At 47.7% G+C, this 18,146-nt stretch overlaps 1 protein-coding gene across 3 annotated transcripts in view; it reads left to right on the top strand.

Moving 5' to 3' along the window:
• CUNH11orf49 (chromosome unknown C11orf49 homolog) overlaps nucleotides 1-18,146 on the top strand; it is a 227,722-nt gene that overhangs the window by 198,250 nt on the left and 11,326 nt on the right. For all 3 annotated transcript variants that reach the window (XM_008058838.2, XM_021712760.1, XM_021712761.1), the window contains one exon: nucleotides 2,472-2,556. In XM_008058838.2, the coding sequence (XP_008057029.1) occupies nucleotides 2,472-2,556 (85 nt within the window). The remainder of the gene's footprint in view (nucleotides 1-2,471; nucleotides 2,557-18,146) is intronic.

Genomic DNA, 18,146 nt, shown 5'->3' with positions numbered 1-18,146 from the left:
GCGGCCACTGCACTCCAGTCTGGGCAACAGAGTGAGACTCCAACTCAGAAAAAAAAAAAACCATCACTAAAAAAAAGAAATAGAACTCCTTTCCCACAATTAAAATAAGTTGATATGCTTGCATTTTCATTACTCTCTTTATCTGTCTTCCTCAACTAACATTTAGGAGAGTCAAGTTTCAGAAGTGGTGAGCAGGTTGTATTCTGCCTTTAGTATTTTTTTTTTTTGAGTTGAAGTCTCACTCTGTCGCCCAGGCTGGAGTACAGTGGCATGCGCATGGTCACCCCAGTGTCGACCCGCTGGGCTCAGGCAGTCCTTCTGTCTCAGCCTTTTAAGTAGCCGGAGCTACAGGCATGTGCTACCACACCTGGCTAATTTTTTGATTCATTGTAGAGATGAGATCTCGCCAAGTTACCCAGGCTGGTCTCGAACCCATGGGTTCAGGCAATCCTCTTAGCCTCCCAAAGTGCTGGGATTACAGACTTGAGCCACCACGCCCAGCCTGCCTTTAGTATTTTCGAGAACATTTGTTGCATTTGAGAAGTACAGAGTGATTTTTGTAAATCATTTATCTGTCCTTGGGAAGCAAGTATTTGAAGTCCAACATTGGTTGGAACATCATCAAGAACCCAGAGAGGGCTAAGGTCTGGAAATCAGGAGGCTAACACTAATTTCTCGCATTGTCCTTCTTAATTAAATATCTCTCTTTCTCTCTCTAGACTTCTCATTTTCCTTCCCCCTCTTCATCTTCCCAAGGATATTTTGTAGGTAATTTAGGGGACAAATGTGAATTCCTGTGAAACAATGCGACTCTTCTAAGATGCTGTCAGATATATTCACCAAAGTTTAGCCAAGAAAAACACTGATGATTCAAAGATAGAACTTTCCTTTATTCACTGCCTGGCAGAAATCACTCCTCTCTCTACAGGGAACCCTGTAATAAGAATAAAGTGGGAGTGCATGAGACTCGGTGGCTTTTCTCCCTTCCCTTTGCCTGTCTTGTTCCTCACCCCAAGTCTGGAGACCATGAGTGGCTATTACTCCTCCCTTGAAGAACAAGATCTCCTGCCAGGCTGTGCCCGAGGTCAGGCCAGAGAGGAGAGGAAGGAGCACACCCCACTGTGGCCAAGACGAAGGCCACAGAAGCCATCTTGATCCTTTGACCTACACTGAGCCTGAGTCTGTGCCTGTGGTGTCCCTGACTTTGGCAGTGTGGTTAGTCAAACTCTCTGCCCCCACCTTGAAGTGAGCCTTGATGAAAAAGTAGTAGGAACCTAGGCCTAACCCTAGCGATTTGGGGGTTTTGTCTTGGCAAAGCATCAACCGAGCTAGCAGGGGCAAGAGATCTGGATGCCTGTGGCTTGGGCTAACTTAGGTCCAAAGAAACCAAGTGCCTGCGATCATCATCTTCATTCCCAAATGCAGCCATGCCCTCTGGATTCCCTCCTCTTGCGCCTCCTCCTCCCAGCAGGCTGGCTTCTGGGTGGGTTGCTTTTGCTCTGGTGTTACCACGTCCTTCCATACGTGAAACGCTTTGGTATATGGTGATACTTACAGATCCCTGGCTGATCTCAAACATTTCGGCTTCGGTACATGCAGTAACAAAACATGTTCCTAATGTGTTCCTCCCCATTTCTACTTCAGATCTGCTGACCATGCAAGAATATCACTGCTGCAGTTGCTGTGCCCTGATTCCCACTGTAACAAAACATTGAAAGCATCAGTGTATTTCTTCTCCCTTGAGATCTCATACACCTCTTTAAGATGTGTTTCTCTGGGTTCTCTGCCGGACCACAGAGCCTAACCCTGGTTTGTCTCTCCCAAAGCACTGCTTCTGTATCTTAGGATTCATTTGGTTGCCTTGATTGTGTATCTTGGACCTTTATCTTGGCTTCCGGTAATAGGATAGCCAGATTTGTGTGTAGGCATCCAAGATAAGCCAGCCTGCTGCAATGCTGGATGACAGAGTAATAAGGTCTGTGGGTTTCTATACTGTATTCTTCTCTTTCATACACTGCAAGGCTGTTTGCCTCAGTGGTGCTTCAAGATATTCTGTGCATGGTATTTGGTCATGTGGTGGTGAATGTTAGCAAGCCAAAGAGAATTCAGCAAACTTAACTAGCTTTGAAATGATTTGTTCTTCCAGATTTTTATGTACAAGGAAAACCAAACTAAGAAAGCTGATATAAAGTACCTCTCTTGTTTCCTCTTTTCACTTGACCATCACACCAGCAAAGCTCTTTTGGTCAGAATGTTGTAACTGGGTGCCTCCCACCCAGGAAAAGCTTTGTGGAAATATTGATCTTAAAATGTCACCCCTGGAGGTTAGCGGCCAGCATACCCTTAACACCGATTCACATTTAAAAGAGTGGCTCTACCAAGAGTAGGTCTGAAGCCCATGAAATAGCCAAAAAGATAACAGCAACTTGAAATGCACAGACCTAACGTGTTTCTCCCCATTTCTACTTCAGATCTGCTGACCATGAAAGAATATCACTGTTTGCTGCAGTTGCTGTGCCCTGACTTCCCACTGGAGCTCACTCAGAAGGCAGCCAGGTACGTGTCCTGAACCCTTAAAATAAGCTTGGCTCTCTGTGGGCCACTGCTTCTGAAAGAAACCTGAGATGGGCCGGGCTCGGTGGCTCAGCCTGTAATCCCAGGACTTTGGGAGGCCGAGGTGAATGGATTGCCTGAGCCCGCAGGTTTGAGACCAATTCAGGCAACTTGGTGAGACCTCATCTCTACAATGAATCAAAAATTAGCTGGGCGTGGGAGCATGCACCTATAGTTGCGGCTATTTGGAAGGCTGAGGCAGAAGGATCGCCAGAGCCCAGCAGGTCGACACTGGGGTGGCCATGAGTGTGCCGCTGCATTCCAGTCTGGGCAATGGAGTGAGACTCTGACTCAAAAAAGAAACCTGAGATGTACACAAATGACAAAAATTAGGGAAGAAGCTGGCATTTGGAGAGGGGTCTATTTGGGATTTGCCCCAAAGCATAATACTCTGCATTTTCTTTTCTTTTTTTTAAATATATTTTTTATTTTAAAATTGTGGGGGACAATTAAGGGTTAAGTATACAGATATGCATTGTTCAGGCACCCTTGTTGATAAGGGATGTCCCCCGTCCCCAGACAGATATTGATACTTTGCATTTTCAAAGGGAAGCCAAATGATCCTTGACGGTGTCTGTGTGGAGCCTTGGGGTCTGAAACAGAGCTGGAGGATGAGAGGAAGAGGCAAACAAAAAAACAACCAAAACACACACACACACACACACACACACACACACACACACACACACACACACACACACACACACACACACACACACACCCCTAGAGGATATTCTGAGAAAAGAGGAAAGGGTTAAAGAGGGGGAAAGGGTTGGCAGTGACTTGTGATGAAGAGGATTGAGGTTGGAGACTAGAAGGGGATAAAGTGCCCATTGAGGGAAGGGCACATTGTGTTATTCACACTAAAAAACGGTTTTCAAGATGACCCCAGCACTAGGACTTGGCAGAAATTGCTAGAAGCCACGAATTTCTGTGTTTGGTTTCACTGGCACTCACATTTTTTAATCACATGATTTCATTGGGCTATGCCTCAGTTGACTTTTACTTGTTTAACACAGAACCTAGGGCAGGGTTGCAAAAGATCTCGTTTTTCTGAAGAATTCACAGCTTCCCTACATCATAGTGGATGCATTTTCCTTCACTGTCCCATTTAAATTTATTGACCTTAATTATCTCACTTAATTCTTTTTTTTTTATATAATCAATATTTTACAGTTAAGGGTTAGGTATACAAATATGCTTCGTTCAGGCACCCTTGTTGATAAGAGGTGATCTCACTTAATTCTTATAAAAACTGTTACTTCCCCTTACAATGATTCTTTGTGGTTTCTCTGGGGAATCTTGGGGTCTGAAGAGAGTTGGAGGGTGGTTGGGAGTAGTGAGAAAGAACAAAAAAAACCTCAAAAAACAAAACTCACCACACACACACACACACACACACACACACACACACACACACACACACACGAGGATATTCTGAGAAAAAGAGGGGACAAGAATCGGCAGTGATGAAGAGAGTTGAGTTGGGCCTGGAGGACTGCTACTGCCCACGTCACTGAAGAGGAAACTGAGGCTCGAGGAGGTGATCTCTGTCACCCAAATTTCCTGAGAGCTTATAAGTAGCAGAGGCCTGCTGAGCCTGAGGTCACTTGAATCCAGAGCAAGGAGGCAGGAGCATGAGACAACCGAGAGTCTCCCTGTGTCCGTCCTGCTTGGCATCACGTCTGTGTGGTGGCCTTGCCCTGCCGCACCAGGAATCACCTCGCTCCTTTGAAATGATCCAACCACCTCCTCTACTGACCTGGAAGGTGGGGAATCTCCTGCCACCAGCAGCGGACACAGCCTCACTCGGGAAGAGGATGTTTCGCAGTTCACGGCTCATGAATAATTTTGCTGATCAGGTGCGAAACCTGTTCAGTGATCACACACCCACAACTGTGTAGGTTTTTCCCCCTCATTATTCAACAGATGCTTATCTTTCCCAATGGCAACTGGCCACTACAAAGCTGTAGTTCAGGTTTTATAGTTTTAGCTTATCTGCTATCCAGAGGAGATTAGAAATTTTTTTTTCTTAGCTGAAAAAAAGCATGGGAGATTACTCTTGTAATTTAAAAGCAGCCAAGTGGAGTTAGCTTCACATTTAGATCATTTTAAAGAAGATTCAGCCCCAAAATATTTTTTGGCAAAAACTCAGCATTTTTTGGCAAAAACTCAGTGAGTCAGAATCTCACTCCATTACCCAGGCTGGAGTGCCGTGGTGGCACACTCACGGCCACCACAGCCTCTACCTGCTGGGCTCTGGCAATCCTTCTGCCTTAGCCTTCCAAGTAGCCAGAACTACAGGCACAGCCTACCATGCCTGGCTTATTTTTTGCTCAGGCTTGTCTTGAACCCCTGAGCTCAGGCAATCCTCTTGCCTCAGGCCTCCCAGAGTGCTAGGATTACAGGTTTGAGGCACTGCACCGGGCCGAATTTTACACTTTCAATAGGTGAAGTGTATGGTATGTGAATTGTATCCCAGAAAGCTGTTAAAGAAGTATTTGATGAATAAACCAATGAATATAGGATAGAATTGCTGATTCTTGTTCTTAGAGCTGCTTAGAACCAGGCACTGTTAGAATCATTTAAAATGCTAGGCAGGAATATTCAGTTGTTCCTTTGTTCATGCATTCCCTCATTCCACAGACATTTATGGAGGGTCTAGTGTGTATTTAGGTACTATGCAAAGTGATAGTGATTCAGTAGCAGACAGGGTTGGTAGCGATCCTACTGCCCTCCTGGGGCATATGCACTCACACTTTTGGCTCCTTTTCTTTAGAATTTCCCTAGTTAGAGTGATAGCCAACCTTCCTACTTAAGTTTAGTCTTTAAGATTGCTGAATTTGAGCCAGGCTTGGCGGCTCAGCCTGTAATCCCGCGCTTTGAGAGGCTGAGGTGAGTGGATTGCCTGAGCCTGCGGGTTCGAGACCTGCCTGGGCAACTTGGTGAGACCTCATCTCTACAATAAATCCAAAAAAAATTAGCTGGGCATGGTAGCACGCGCCTGTAGTTCCGGCTACTTGGAAGGCTGAGGCGAAAGAATCACTGGAACCCAGCAGGTCGAGGCTGCGGTGGCCGGGAGTGGCCACTGCACTCCAGTCTGGGTGACAGAGTGAGACTCCAACTCAAAAAAAAAAAACAAAAAAAAAAGAATGCTGAGTTTGACTGGGCTCGGTGGCTCAGCCTGTAATTCCAGCACTTTGGGAGGCCAAGGTGAGTGGATTTCCTGAGCTCAGGGGTTTGAGACCAGCTTACAATAAATCAAAAATTAGCTGATCGAGGCTGAGGTGACCATGAGTGTGCCACACTGCACTCCAGTCTGGGCAACAGAATGAGACTCCAACTCAAAAAAATAAAATAAAAAGGAAAGTGTAGATTTCAGTGGCTTTTAGTATATTCCTAGGTGGCGCATCCATCATCACAGTCAATTTTAGAACATTTTCATTATTCCAAAAAGAAATCCGGCACCCCTTAGCATTACTCTCAAGTCCCCCATCCTCCCCAGCCCTGCACGTCCACTAATCTACTTTCTGTCTTCATAGATTTACTCACTGGATATTTCAAGAAAATAGAATTGTATAATATGCGGTCCTTTGTGATTGGTTTCTTTCACTTGCATAATGTTTTCAAGGTTCATCCACGTTACAGCTTGTGGCAGTGCTTCATCTCATCAAAGAGTTCTGTGCTGGTTTTGTGCCAGGAGCTATTCTGCACACTGGGGATGTTGAAACGAATAAGATACAGTTTCTGTCCCTCAAGAAACGTGATTTACAAGGAGAATGCTTGGGTACCAGTCTCTGGTTGCTACTACTTTGTGACATATCACCTTGGTTTCTATCGATCCATTCCTGAAAGGTACGTGGCGAGCTTATGAGAGTGAGCCTTCTAGAATCTTCTTAACCCCAGCGGCCTCATATCTGCATTCACTCCCCCCCCATCTCCCCAGGCCCTTCCAAACACTCTGACGTTTATAAGCACTGCAAGATTGGCATATAAATGATAGGCTCCTGTCAGGACTACACCTTCCTGATGCCAAGGCGTAAGTGTACTTGATACAGTCATGGATACCAAGGGGCTTCTCGAGTGGCATTCCTCCACTGTGGCTAGAAGCTTACCCACTCCTACTGGAGGCCTGCTGTCGGAGAGCAATCTCAGACCTTGCAGTGTGCAGAGGAAAAAGTCAGTCCATGTCAATGGCAGTGTGAGAGAATTATAAGAATGTGAGTAGAAACAACACAATGGCCTGGGTAATCCACAGGAGACTGGCTGCAAAGTTAGAGCTGCACTTAGAATTAGGGCAGAGTTTTTCTCACTACATGTGAGCATCAAGCTTCTCGGTCAACCCACTCCTCAATGCCATTCTTTCCCCATTCTGCTTCAGCTGGTGAGTATGCAGAAAAAACTTTATACAACCCAGGAAGAGCTCTCAGATTGTTAAGCTGTCCTCATTACGTCCTGAAGGTCAGGATCCCAGCTTCCCCACACATGCCCAAGCATCTGACCAGAATCACAAATGGGGGTGGTTAAGCCTTGGAGGCGGCTACCATAGCTAGAAGAGAGACTGCCCTCTCCCGTCTCACTGCCAGGCTTCTTCGATTCAGGACCCTGAAGTCTGGGGACAGGCTGCAGAAAGAGCCTCCGGTCTGTGATGATGTGTGTGTAAAAGAATGTGATCCTCCGGCAGCTGTAAGCCAGAGCCTGTTCAAGGGCATGGTGTCTCCACACACGCCTGCCTCATGTGCTACAAGCATCATGGCCAGGCCCTGGGGCAGCAGGTGTGAGCTGGAAACACAGGAAAGGAAAACGCAAACAGACTCCATGACAGCAGCCCCACCAGAGATTCCCCTCCACCTCACACATTCCTGCGGCACTTGCAGCGGTTAAGTAATTTTATCCCTAAATGATCCCCATAGCATCGCCGTCCTCCAAGGATGAAGAAGCTTTCCTGATGGTGAAGAGCATGCAGTTTTGGAGCCAGGCTTCTTGAGTTCAAATCCTGGTTTCCACGGATTACTAGTTTGTGCGCTTGGGAAAGGTATTTCATTTCTTTGAGCCTCAGTTTGCTCATTTGTAAAATGGGAATAATAATAATTGTAATGATTGAAGGAGCATTACAATATGATGTGCTTTAAAAAGTGGCTGGCTGGCCAATGCAGTTGCTCACATCTATAATCCCAGCACTTTGGGAGGCCAAGATGAGTGGATTGCCTGAGCCCATGGGTTCGAGACCTCATCTCTATAATAAATCAAAAAATTAGCAGACGTGGTAGTGCGCACCTGTAGTTCCAGCTATGTGGAAGGCTGAAGCGGAAGGATCGCCGGAGCCCAGCCAGTCGAGGCTGCAGTGGCCATGAGTGTGCCATTGCACTTCAGCTTGGGCGACAGAGTGAGACTCTGACTCCAAAAAAAGAAGTGGCTGGCACAGAGTAAATTTGCAATAAATCTTAGAAGTAGTAGTATTAACCTTGACCTACAAGAGCACAGGCACCATAGCATTAGAAAGATCGGGTGTACATTCCACCTGTTCCCCCACTAACTGGATGACCTTGAAGTCCCCAGACTGGAGTGCAGTGGCCGGCTGAGCCACCAAGACCGACTGAGGATATCTTTTAACCTATCCAAGCCCTGTTTTCAAATCTATAAAATGAGGATAGTAATAATAGTAACTAATCCATTGGGTGTTTTTGAGATTGTTTTGTTGGGGTTTTTTTTGAGTTGGAGTCTCACTCTGTCGCCCAGACTGGAGTACAGTGGCCGCTCCCAGTCACTTTAGCCTTGACCCACTGGTCTCCGGCAATCCTTCCACCTCAGCCTTCCGAGTAGCCGGAACTACTGGCGCACACTACCACGCCCGGCTGATTTTTTGATTTATTGTAGAGATGAGGTCTCACCAAGTTGCCCAGGTGGGTCTGAAACCCGCGGGCTTAGGCAATCCACTCACCTCAGCCTCCCAAGGCGCAGGATTACAGGCTGAGCCACTGAACCCGGCTTGTTTTGTTGTTATTAGAGATGAGGTCTCGCTATGTGCAGGCTAGTCTCAAGCTCCTGGGCTCAAGCAGTCCTCCCACCTCAGCCTCCCAGAGTGCCGGGATTATAGGTGTGAGCCATTGCACCCACTCATTTGTGAGATTTCAACAACAACATATAAATTGCTAAGCACATTGTAGACATCCAATAAATAATTTTTGCCTTACAATAATGTTGGCATTATTATTGTTACCAGAGTCCTAAAAAAATAAATAAGAAGTTCCTGAATTCCCAAAGGCAGTGCTTTCTGGCCTTTTTTCACTTCATAGCACTCAGAAAATACTGTATAACAAAAACATCCAGTAAAGACGGGAGTGCTTATGATTTGCTGCAGGCGCTGACCTCCTCCCAGCTGGGCCAAGGGGATATCACACCTGTAAATCATTTGAGGCTTAAGTGACAACGGTATTGGAAGGCCCAGTGCCAAGGGTGACGATTTCAAACAGTGGTTCTCAAACTTTAGCATGCATCAGAATCGCCTGCAGGGCCTGTCAAGCCACACATAGTTGGGCCATGTCCCTAGAGTTCGGCAGTTCTGGGGTGGGGCTCAAGAGTTTGTATCTCTAGAAAATTCCCTGGTGATGCTGATGGTCTGGGAAGCACACTTGAAGACCGCTGACTTAAAGCATTGCCCGCCAGTCTCGTCCTGACATTTTAGAATTGGTTGGATTAAAAGGAGTTACATGCCGGGCTCGGTGGCTCAGCCTATAATCCTGTGCCTTAGGAGGCTGAGGTGAGTGGATTGCCTGAGCCCGTGGGTTCGAGACCCACCTGGGTAACTTGGCGAGACCTCATCTCTACAATAAATCAAAAAAATTAGCCGGGCATGGTAGTGCGCGCCTGTAGTTCCAGCTACTTGGAAGGCTGAGGCGGAAGGATCGCCGGAGCCCAGCAGGTCAAGGCTGCGGTGGCTGGGAGCGGCCACTGCACTCCAGTCTGGGTAACAGAGTGAGACTCCAACTCAAAAAAAAGGAGTTACATTCCCCTCTCTTTTGTCATCTGAAACACTAGTTAACTTATCCCTCAGCCAAGGCAAGCACCCCTAGTGAATATTCCATGCTTAACAGAAAAAGCTCTGCTACCATGATTATGTAATATATACATACCGTGCCTTAAAAGCACATAAACGCCTAAGGAATCTAGTTTTTGACATAGCTACTCACCCCGTTCAAGAGAGTAGCTTTTCAGCTGGTCCCTGGGTCACACAGCCCCAGTGTAGCCTAAAGGTGAACTGAGGTGCTGGAGCCAGACAGCTCTGGATTCAAACCCCAATTCCTTTACTTGCTGCCTTGTGACCCCCATCAAGTTATTTAACTTCTCTAAGCCTCAATTTCCTCATCTGTAAAATGGAAATTACTATAGCAGCCACCTGATAGAAGTGATTTTAAGGATTTAATGAGATGATTCATGTAAAATACCTGTCATGTGGCCCTCAAAAAACTTACCCATTTAAAAAAATCATAACCAAAGCCGGGCGCAATGGCTCAAGCCTGTAATCCCAGCACTTTGGGAGGTGAAGGCGAGAGGATTGCCTGAGCTCAGGGGTTCAAGACCAGCCTGGGCAACTTGTTGAGACCTCGTCTCTACAGCAAATCAAAAAATTTAGCAGGACATGGTAGTGTGCGCCTGTAGTTCCAGCTACTTGGAAGGCTGAGGCGGAAGGACCCCCTGAACCAGACAGATCAAGGCTGTGGTGGCCAGGAGCATGCCACTGCACTCCAGCCTGGGTGACAGAGTGAGACTCCAACTCAAAATAATGATCATAATAATAACAATAACAACAACCTGGTATTTCATTCCTATATTCAGTGTACGAGTGTTTACTGAGCACCTAGTACCTGCCAGATCTCGAGCCAAGCCTTGAGGATACAGCATCATGCTTTCTTGGTGTCTCTCCCCAAGATCTTCTGCCTGTATCACTGTTGCACCAGAAGATCTTTCCCTCAACAGACTCTCTTTTCCTTCCCCATTCTTTCATTCCCCAAATATCTACTGAATGCCTGTTATGTGCCAGACATTGTGCTTTGTGGATTGGCTATGACAGTAACTGAAACAGATGTTGTCCCACCTCGAAGGAACTTACAAACTGATAGAGCAGCAGATACTTAATACCGAGAGGTGCCAAAAAAAATGTATACACATTTTAAGAGCCATTACCTATGTATTACTTTTCAAAGTTGAATTGAATTATGGTAGCAATGTGTAGTATAATGTTTGCTTAAAAGATGGCATTAAGCTGGGCTTGGTGGCTCAGCCTGTAATCCCGTGCTTTGGGAGGCCAAGGTGAGTAAATTGCCTGAGCCCATGGATTCAAACCTGCCTGGGCAACTTGGCGAGACCTCATCTACAGTAAATCAAAAAAATTAGCCAGGCGTGGTAGCACACACCTGTAGTTCCAGCTACTTGGAAGGTTGAGTGGAAGGATTGCCAGAACCCAGCAGGTCGAGGCTGCAGTGGCCAAGAGCGTGTTACTGCATTCCAGTCTGGGCAACAAAGTGAGACTCCAACTCAAAAAAAAAAAAAAGATGGCATTAATCAAGCGAATGCTCAGCCTGTAATCCCAGCACTTTGGGAGGCCGAGGCAAGTGGATTGCCTGAGCCCACGGGTTCGAGATTCGCCTGGGCAACTTGGTGAGACCTCAGATCTACAATAAAAAAATCAAAAAAATTTGCTGGGCGTGGTAGCATATGCCTGTAGTTCCAGGTACTTGGAAAGCTGAGGTGGAAGGATCACCGGAGCCCAGCAGGTCGAGGCTGTGGTGGCCGGGAATGTGTCACTACACCTCAGTCTGGGCAACAGGATGAGACTCCAACTCAAAAAAAAAAAATCAAATGAATGCTAGCCTCACCATGCAACAGGCAGGATAGTCAAAGAAAATGGTGGAAGCACCATTGTCATTTAGGGAGCACGAGACTGTTTTTTGAAGTGGTATTTGAAATTAAGCCGGGCTTGGTGGCTCAGCCTGTAATCCCGCGCCTTTGGGAGGCTGAGGTGAGTGGATTGCCTGAGCCCGCGGGTTCAAGACCCACCTGGGCAGCAAGACCTCATCTCTACAATAAATCAAAAAATCAGCCAGGCATGGTAGCGCATGCCTGTAATTCCAGCTACTTGGAAGGCTGAGGCGGAAGGATCTCCGGAGCCCAGCAGTTCGAGGCTGGGGCGGCCGGGAGCGGCCACTGCACTACAGTCTGGGCGACAGAGCGAGACTCCAACTCAAAGAGAGAAAGAAATTCGAGAACATTGTGTAAGTACAACAACACTGAAGGCATGAGTATGCAACAGAACCTCCAACGTGCCTAACAAGTCCTGTAGTAGTCCACCATAATCAGAAGTGTCTGGATGCCGATGGTAACTACTTTGAGCACCTCTTATGATTGCAGAAATCAAATGTGACTTGTGTTCATCTTATGTTATCGGTATATATTGAGCATTACTATTTTAATACAGTTTTTTCCTTTCTTAAAGTGTGTATACATTTTTTTGTCACCCTTTGTAGATGAAACCTAATCTGATGGGCTCTCCAAAAGGAAGATATGTTGAATCTGGGACTCGAAGGGTTAGTAAGAGATGAACTTACCCTATGAGATATCAAGACTATCAAGATACAAAGTCAGTATAATTCAGATAGTATGGTACTAAAGTAAGGATTAGACAAATGGACCATACTAGACAGGACAGATCACAGTTACACATTTATAAAAACTCGATATATAAAACAGTAATACTGCAGAACAACTGGAAAAAGGGATGATTCAAGAAGCAGTAGGGAGCATCATTACCATCCGGGAAAAAATAAAATTAGATCCCTACTTCATGTCATATTCAGAAGTCAGTGTCACATAGACCATAGACCAAAGTGTAAAGTGCAAAACTATAATGCTCTTACAAAAGAATAGACAATATTTTTATGGCCACTCAGTAACAAGAGAGTTCTTTTCTTTTTTAAGTTGGAATCTCATGCTGTCACCCAGGCTCGAGTGCAGTGGCACGATCACAGCTACTGCAGCCTTGACCCCTGCTGGGCTCAGGCGATCCTTCCCCCTTGGCCTTCCAAGTAGCCGGAACTACAGGCACGTGACACCATGCCCCGCTAAATATTTTTGATTTATTGTAGAAATGAGGTCTTGCCAAGTTGCCCAGGGTGGTCTCGAACCCCTGGGCTCTGGCAATCTTCTCACCTCCACCTCCCAAAGTGCTGGGATTACAGGCATGAGCCACTGCACCCCGCAGAGAGTTCTTTTTTTTTTTTTGAGTTGGAGTCTCACTCTGTCACCCAGACTGGAGTGCAGTGGCCGCTCCCGGCCACTGCAGCATCGACCTGCTGGGCTCCAGTGATCCTTCTGCCTCAGCCTTCCGAGTAGCCAGAATTACAGGTGCGCGCTACCACACCTGGCTAATTTTTTGATTTATTGTAGAGATGAGGTCTTGCCTGCACAGGCGGGTCTCGAACCCGTGGGCTCAGGCAATCCACTCACCTCAGCCTCCCACAAGATACAAAAAGCTCAAGCCCAGGGGATGAGATTGATACATCTGACTGCAAACAAAATTGCATTCATCTATTAAATCACGTAGTGTTCATGGAGAGTGCCTATTAGGAGCCAGGCATTCTTCCAGGTGTGCTGAGGATAAAGCAGTGAACATTCTAGAGGCAGGAGAAATATCAGCGAGGAAGCAAGAATTCCCTGATGGCAAGTGAACCCTGGCCACAGCAGTGAAATTGTTGAACCCCAACCACTAGACTATCAAGGAATTAAGAATTAAAATGTTCTAGGCCGGGCGCAATAGCTCATGCCTGTAATCCCAGCCCTTTGGGAGGTGGAGACGAGAGGATTGCCTGAGCACACAGGTTCGAGACCAGCCTGGGCAACATGGTGAGACTTCATCTCTACAATAAATCAGAAAAATTAGCCAGTCATGTTAGTGCATGCCTATAGTTCCAGCTACTTGGAAGGCTGAAGTGGAAAGATCACCTAAGCCCAGCAGGTCGACACTGGGGTGGCTGTGAGGGTGACACTGCACTCCAGCCTGGGCAATGGAGTGAGACTCCAACTCAAAAAAAAAAATTGTATTCAACAAAAGATAACAAAGTGGAAAGACACACCAGAGACTGTAAGAGGATTTTTTTTATTTATTAATCTCCAGTATTTGTAATGTCAAACAAAATTTTTTTAACTTTAAGTTTTTGGCTTTTTTTTTTTAAGAGATGAGGGCTTGCTGTGTTGCCCAGGCTGGACTCGAACTCCTGGGCTCAAGCAATTTTCCTCAGCCTCCAGAGTAGCTGGGACTACAGGCACACACCATGATGCCCAGCTAATAATTTTTTTATAAAGAATTCTTACAAATCAAAAGAAAAAGAGTCCAAAGATACGAACAGTCCAGCGATATGAACATCAACTAATAAACATTTGGGCATACCCAAACGCATGTCATCCGGGAACTGCCAATCAAGTTGGAGACACTGCTTCACACCTATCAAATTGGCAAAAATATTAAAGTCTCATAATACAAGTATCAGTGAGGATGTAGAGTCAGAACGCTTATAAGCTGTGGTAGGAGTGTAAATTTGTCGCAATCACTTGGAGGCAATTCTGGCAAATCTACAAAGTTCAAGAGCTACACCTGGGAATAAGGAAACATGCAGCGATGCTGGTAATCGCTGCCATTGGAATAATCTGCATGTCCCTCTCTGCAGAAGGAAAAACCTGGTGTGGCATCTGCATACCATAGTTGTGGAACTCTATTCAGAGCTAAAATAAATGGTTTTTATGCACCAATACTGATAAGTCTCAAGATAACAAGTGTTTGAAAACAAGCAGAACAAAGCTGTGTTATGTTTGAATATCGACATTTCCATGAATTGATATGTTATAAAAGCATGCAGAGGGCCCAGGCGTGGTAGCTATGCCTGGAATCCCAGCACTTTGGGAGGCCAAGGATCGCTTGACGCCAGGAGTTCAAGACCACCATGGGCATCCTTTGAGACCCTGTCTCTACAAATAAGAAATTTTTAAAAACGTGCAGAGGAAGCTAAACCAGCAAACTTCAGTAAATGCTGGTGATCCCTGGGGAGGAAGGGGAGAGGAGGGCATGAGGGCAGGTCACACAGGAGGGCGGGTCACGAAGCTTTTAAAAATCAAAGCAGGGATGGCGGGATGTTACATCTGATAAAACTGGCTAGTGGGCACACGGGTGTTTGTTACGTTATTCTGTCATTTTCTGAGGTTTTAAATATTTCATTTAAATCAAAAAGGATGGTAGGGTTTAGGCAGAGAGCAGTGAGAGGCAAAGCATTCTAGGGAAAGCAGGCAGCATGGGAAGATGCTGGGCTTTCCCCACTGAGGGCCTGGAGAAACCGAGAGGAGCCCACGGGCAGAAGTTTGGGGCATTTGGGGGCAGAGGGAGGCAAGGGGGGCTTACAGACCACACGTTGGATTCGGGTCCTTTCAGCAGGGAGGAGGCCGCATCTGGGGCCTGAGCCTCCTCCAGTCCTTCCAGGCAGTTGCTACAGCAGATTCCCCGGGGGGAGGAGGGAAGGGCTTCTTGCCAGAGATCCCAGAGGGCACTTTCCTTACCAGGAAGGCTGTGGGTGGCTTGTGACTGTGATTAGTGTCAGAGAAGCCGGTGTTTGGAGCTCTTTTGCATCTAGCCTGTGACCTTGGGCAGGTTTCTTAACCCCTCTAAACTTCTGTGTTCTCAGTGAAGACACTCCATGAAATCACCTCACAGGATCCATACGAGAAGCAAATGATGTGCAGTACTGGTGGAGTAAGCTCCTAGTAAGCTGCTAGGAGTACTTCCCATTACTATAGTCGTGGGAGTCCCCCCAACCCTGGATGGGGCTTCTCGGGCACTCCAGGGCGGGGGGACTTTGGGGTGCCCAGAGGTGCGGGCTGGACACGCCACGCCGCTTTGAGGGTCTGGGCACGAGGCAGCTTGTGCAGCACGAGTGTGCCTCCAACACGGTGCAGAAGGGGGCACCCTCTCCATGTGTCCCAGGAAACCCACACAGCCTTCCTCCCCGCCTCGCTCTCTCCCTGAAATGAACCCGGCACTGCTCACTGCTGCTTCTCTCTCATGGCCCTGACATTAAAGGAAAGACCACAGAGGTGCACTGTGCGCCCAAACAGACGGGGACACGCTTCAGCTGCCTCCATGAAGGCACCAGACCTCCCAAAAGAAGTCCAGTCATGGAAACTGGCTCTTCTTTCTGTCTCTGGCTAAGAGCTGGCGTCCCCAAAAGTGGACTCAAAACTTGATAGCTGGCTTCCGCCTGGGGGCCTCTGCCTGGATGGCACTGGCAACACTTACATCCTCTGAGCTACATTTTTATTTTCTATTTTGGGCTCTTCCAGCACCTTAAACCAGGGAGACTTATTGGAAACCTCTTGATAACAACTAACACTTGTTTTGAGTACCTGTTATAACTAGGCCAAGTCCATCACACCAACTGTCCATAAGAATTCTGTGAAATAAGAATTGTGATGATCTCCTCTTTACAGATGAGAAAACAGACTCAGAGAGAAACGCTAAGTTGGCCCCTGAGTGTGGAATTGGGACTTGGTGCCAAGGTCATCTAACCCGCAACTGTAGGAAAACGGGCACAGCTCATGGCACTAGACCCGGGAACCTGACCGGGGTGGAGAGGAAGCTGGCGGGTCAGCAGGTTCGACTGGAAGCGGCGACTTCCTTGGCGCCCACTTGACTCCTAGCCAGCCAGGCCCGCCCAGCTGCTGGGAGTCAGCAGGGGAGAGACCGCGTGGCCAGCCCCTCAGGCCCTGCCGAGGATACCTTCTCCACTCCCGTTGCCTGCCCTGGGCTCCGCCCTGCACAGGGCTCTACCCAGGGCCAGCCTGGACCAGAGTTCTTCTCTCTAGCCCTGAGGCGTGGCCCGCAGGATACCTCCATGATCCAATGGATGCGTACAGACTCTTGTTGGCAGCACCTCCCTGTTGGCTCCACTTCAAAGCAAGAGTGGCCGGGCTCCCCAGGTGTCAGAAGCAGCTGGCATGCTAGCAAAAGGCCTCTGGCAGGCAGGGGTGTCGGGCCAACTGCCATCGACTGGAAAACAGCACACGTGGATTGCCTCATTTCTAGGAAGATTCCTTCTCGAGCCCTCCGGGGGTGGTGGTGAGTTTGACTGCAGAAGGAAGGCTGTCTGTGGGGATATAGGGCCCACAGCCTGGGGGTTATCCCTGTCCCCAAAGGCAAAGACAAGCCAGTAGCCCCCTGCCTGACTCCTCCCACAGTTCTGCAGAGATTCCAAAGCAAAAGGCAGAAGCCCAGAACGTCCATGGATCAGAGCTTTCTTTTGGACATGGACAGCGCAACATGTGATGGTTTCATTTTTGAGTCAAGGTCTCACTTTGCACCCAGGCTGGAGTGCAGTGGCATGATCATGGTTCACCGCAGCCTTGACCTTCTGGGCTTGGGATTTTCTGCCTCAGCTTCCCAAGTAGCTGGAACTACAGGCATGTGCTACCATGCCCAGCTAATTTGTTCATTTTTTGTAGGGATGCGGTCTCGCTATGTAGCCTAGATTGGTCTCAAACTCCTGGGCTCAAGCAATTCTCCCGCCATGACCTCCCAAAGTGTTGGGATTACAGGCGTGAGCCACAGTGCCCGGTCCATATGTTGGTTTTTTTGTTTTGTTTTGTTTAGTTGGAGTCTCACTGCCACCCAGGCTGGAGTGCAGTGACACACTCACAGCCACTCCATCATCAACCTGCGGGGCTCAGGCAATCCTTCCACCTCAGCCTTCCAAGTAGCCAGAACCACAGTTGTGCGCTACCATGCCTGGCTAATTTTCTATTTATTGCAGAGATGAGGTCTCGCCAAGTTGCCCAGGCTGTTCTCAAACCCGTGGGCTCAGGCAATCCCCTCACCTCGGACTCCCAGTGTGCTGGGATTACAGGCTTAAGCCACCGCGCCCAGCCTCATATGTGGTTGTTTTTGTTTTTGTTTTTGTTTTTGAGTTGGAGTCTCATTTAGTCACCCAGGTTGGAGTGCTGTGGCACGCTCATGGCCACCGCAACCTCGACCTGAGGGCTCAGGCGATCCTTCCGCCTCAGCCTTCCAAGCAGCTGGACCTGTGTGTTGTTTTTAAAAGCACCTTTCTGGGAGTCTTTCAGAACATGTGCATCCGTAGACCTCTGAACAGCCCATCCCCCCACCACGCCCAGCACCAACAGGAGAAGCTGCTAGTTCTGTCTCCATTTGGGACGGCCCTCTGTCAGAGCTGGAAGAAGCCCTTTTTTTTTTGTTTTTTTTTTAGTTGGAGTCTCACTCAGTCGCCCAGACTGGAGTGCCGTGGCCGCTCCGAGCCACTGCAGCCTCGACCTGCTGGGCTCCAGCGATCCTTCTGCTCAGCCTTCCAAGTAGCTGGAACTACAGGCGCCGGCTACCACGCCCAGCTCATTTTGATATATTGTAGAGATGAGGTCTCGTCAAGTTGCCCAGGGGGGGTCTCGAACCCTCGGGCTCAGGCAATCCACTCACCTCAGCCCGT

This window comes from Carlito syrichta, unplaced genomic scaffold (genome assembly GCF_000164805.1).
Source record: "Carlito syrichta isolate Samal-C Ts95f unplaced genomic scaffold, Tarsius_syrichta-2.0.1 Scaffold303640, whole genome shotgun sequence".
NCBI classification, from domain to species: Eukaryota; Metazoa; Chordata; class Mammalia; order Primates; family Tarsiidae; genus Carlito; species Carlito syrichta.
This window is presented reverse-complemented; position numbering and strand designations above follow the sequence as displayed.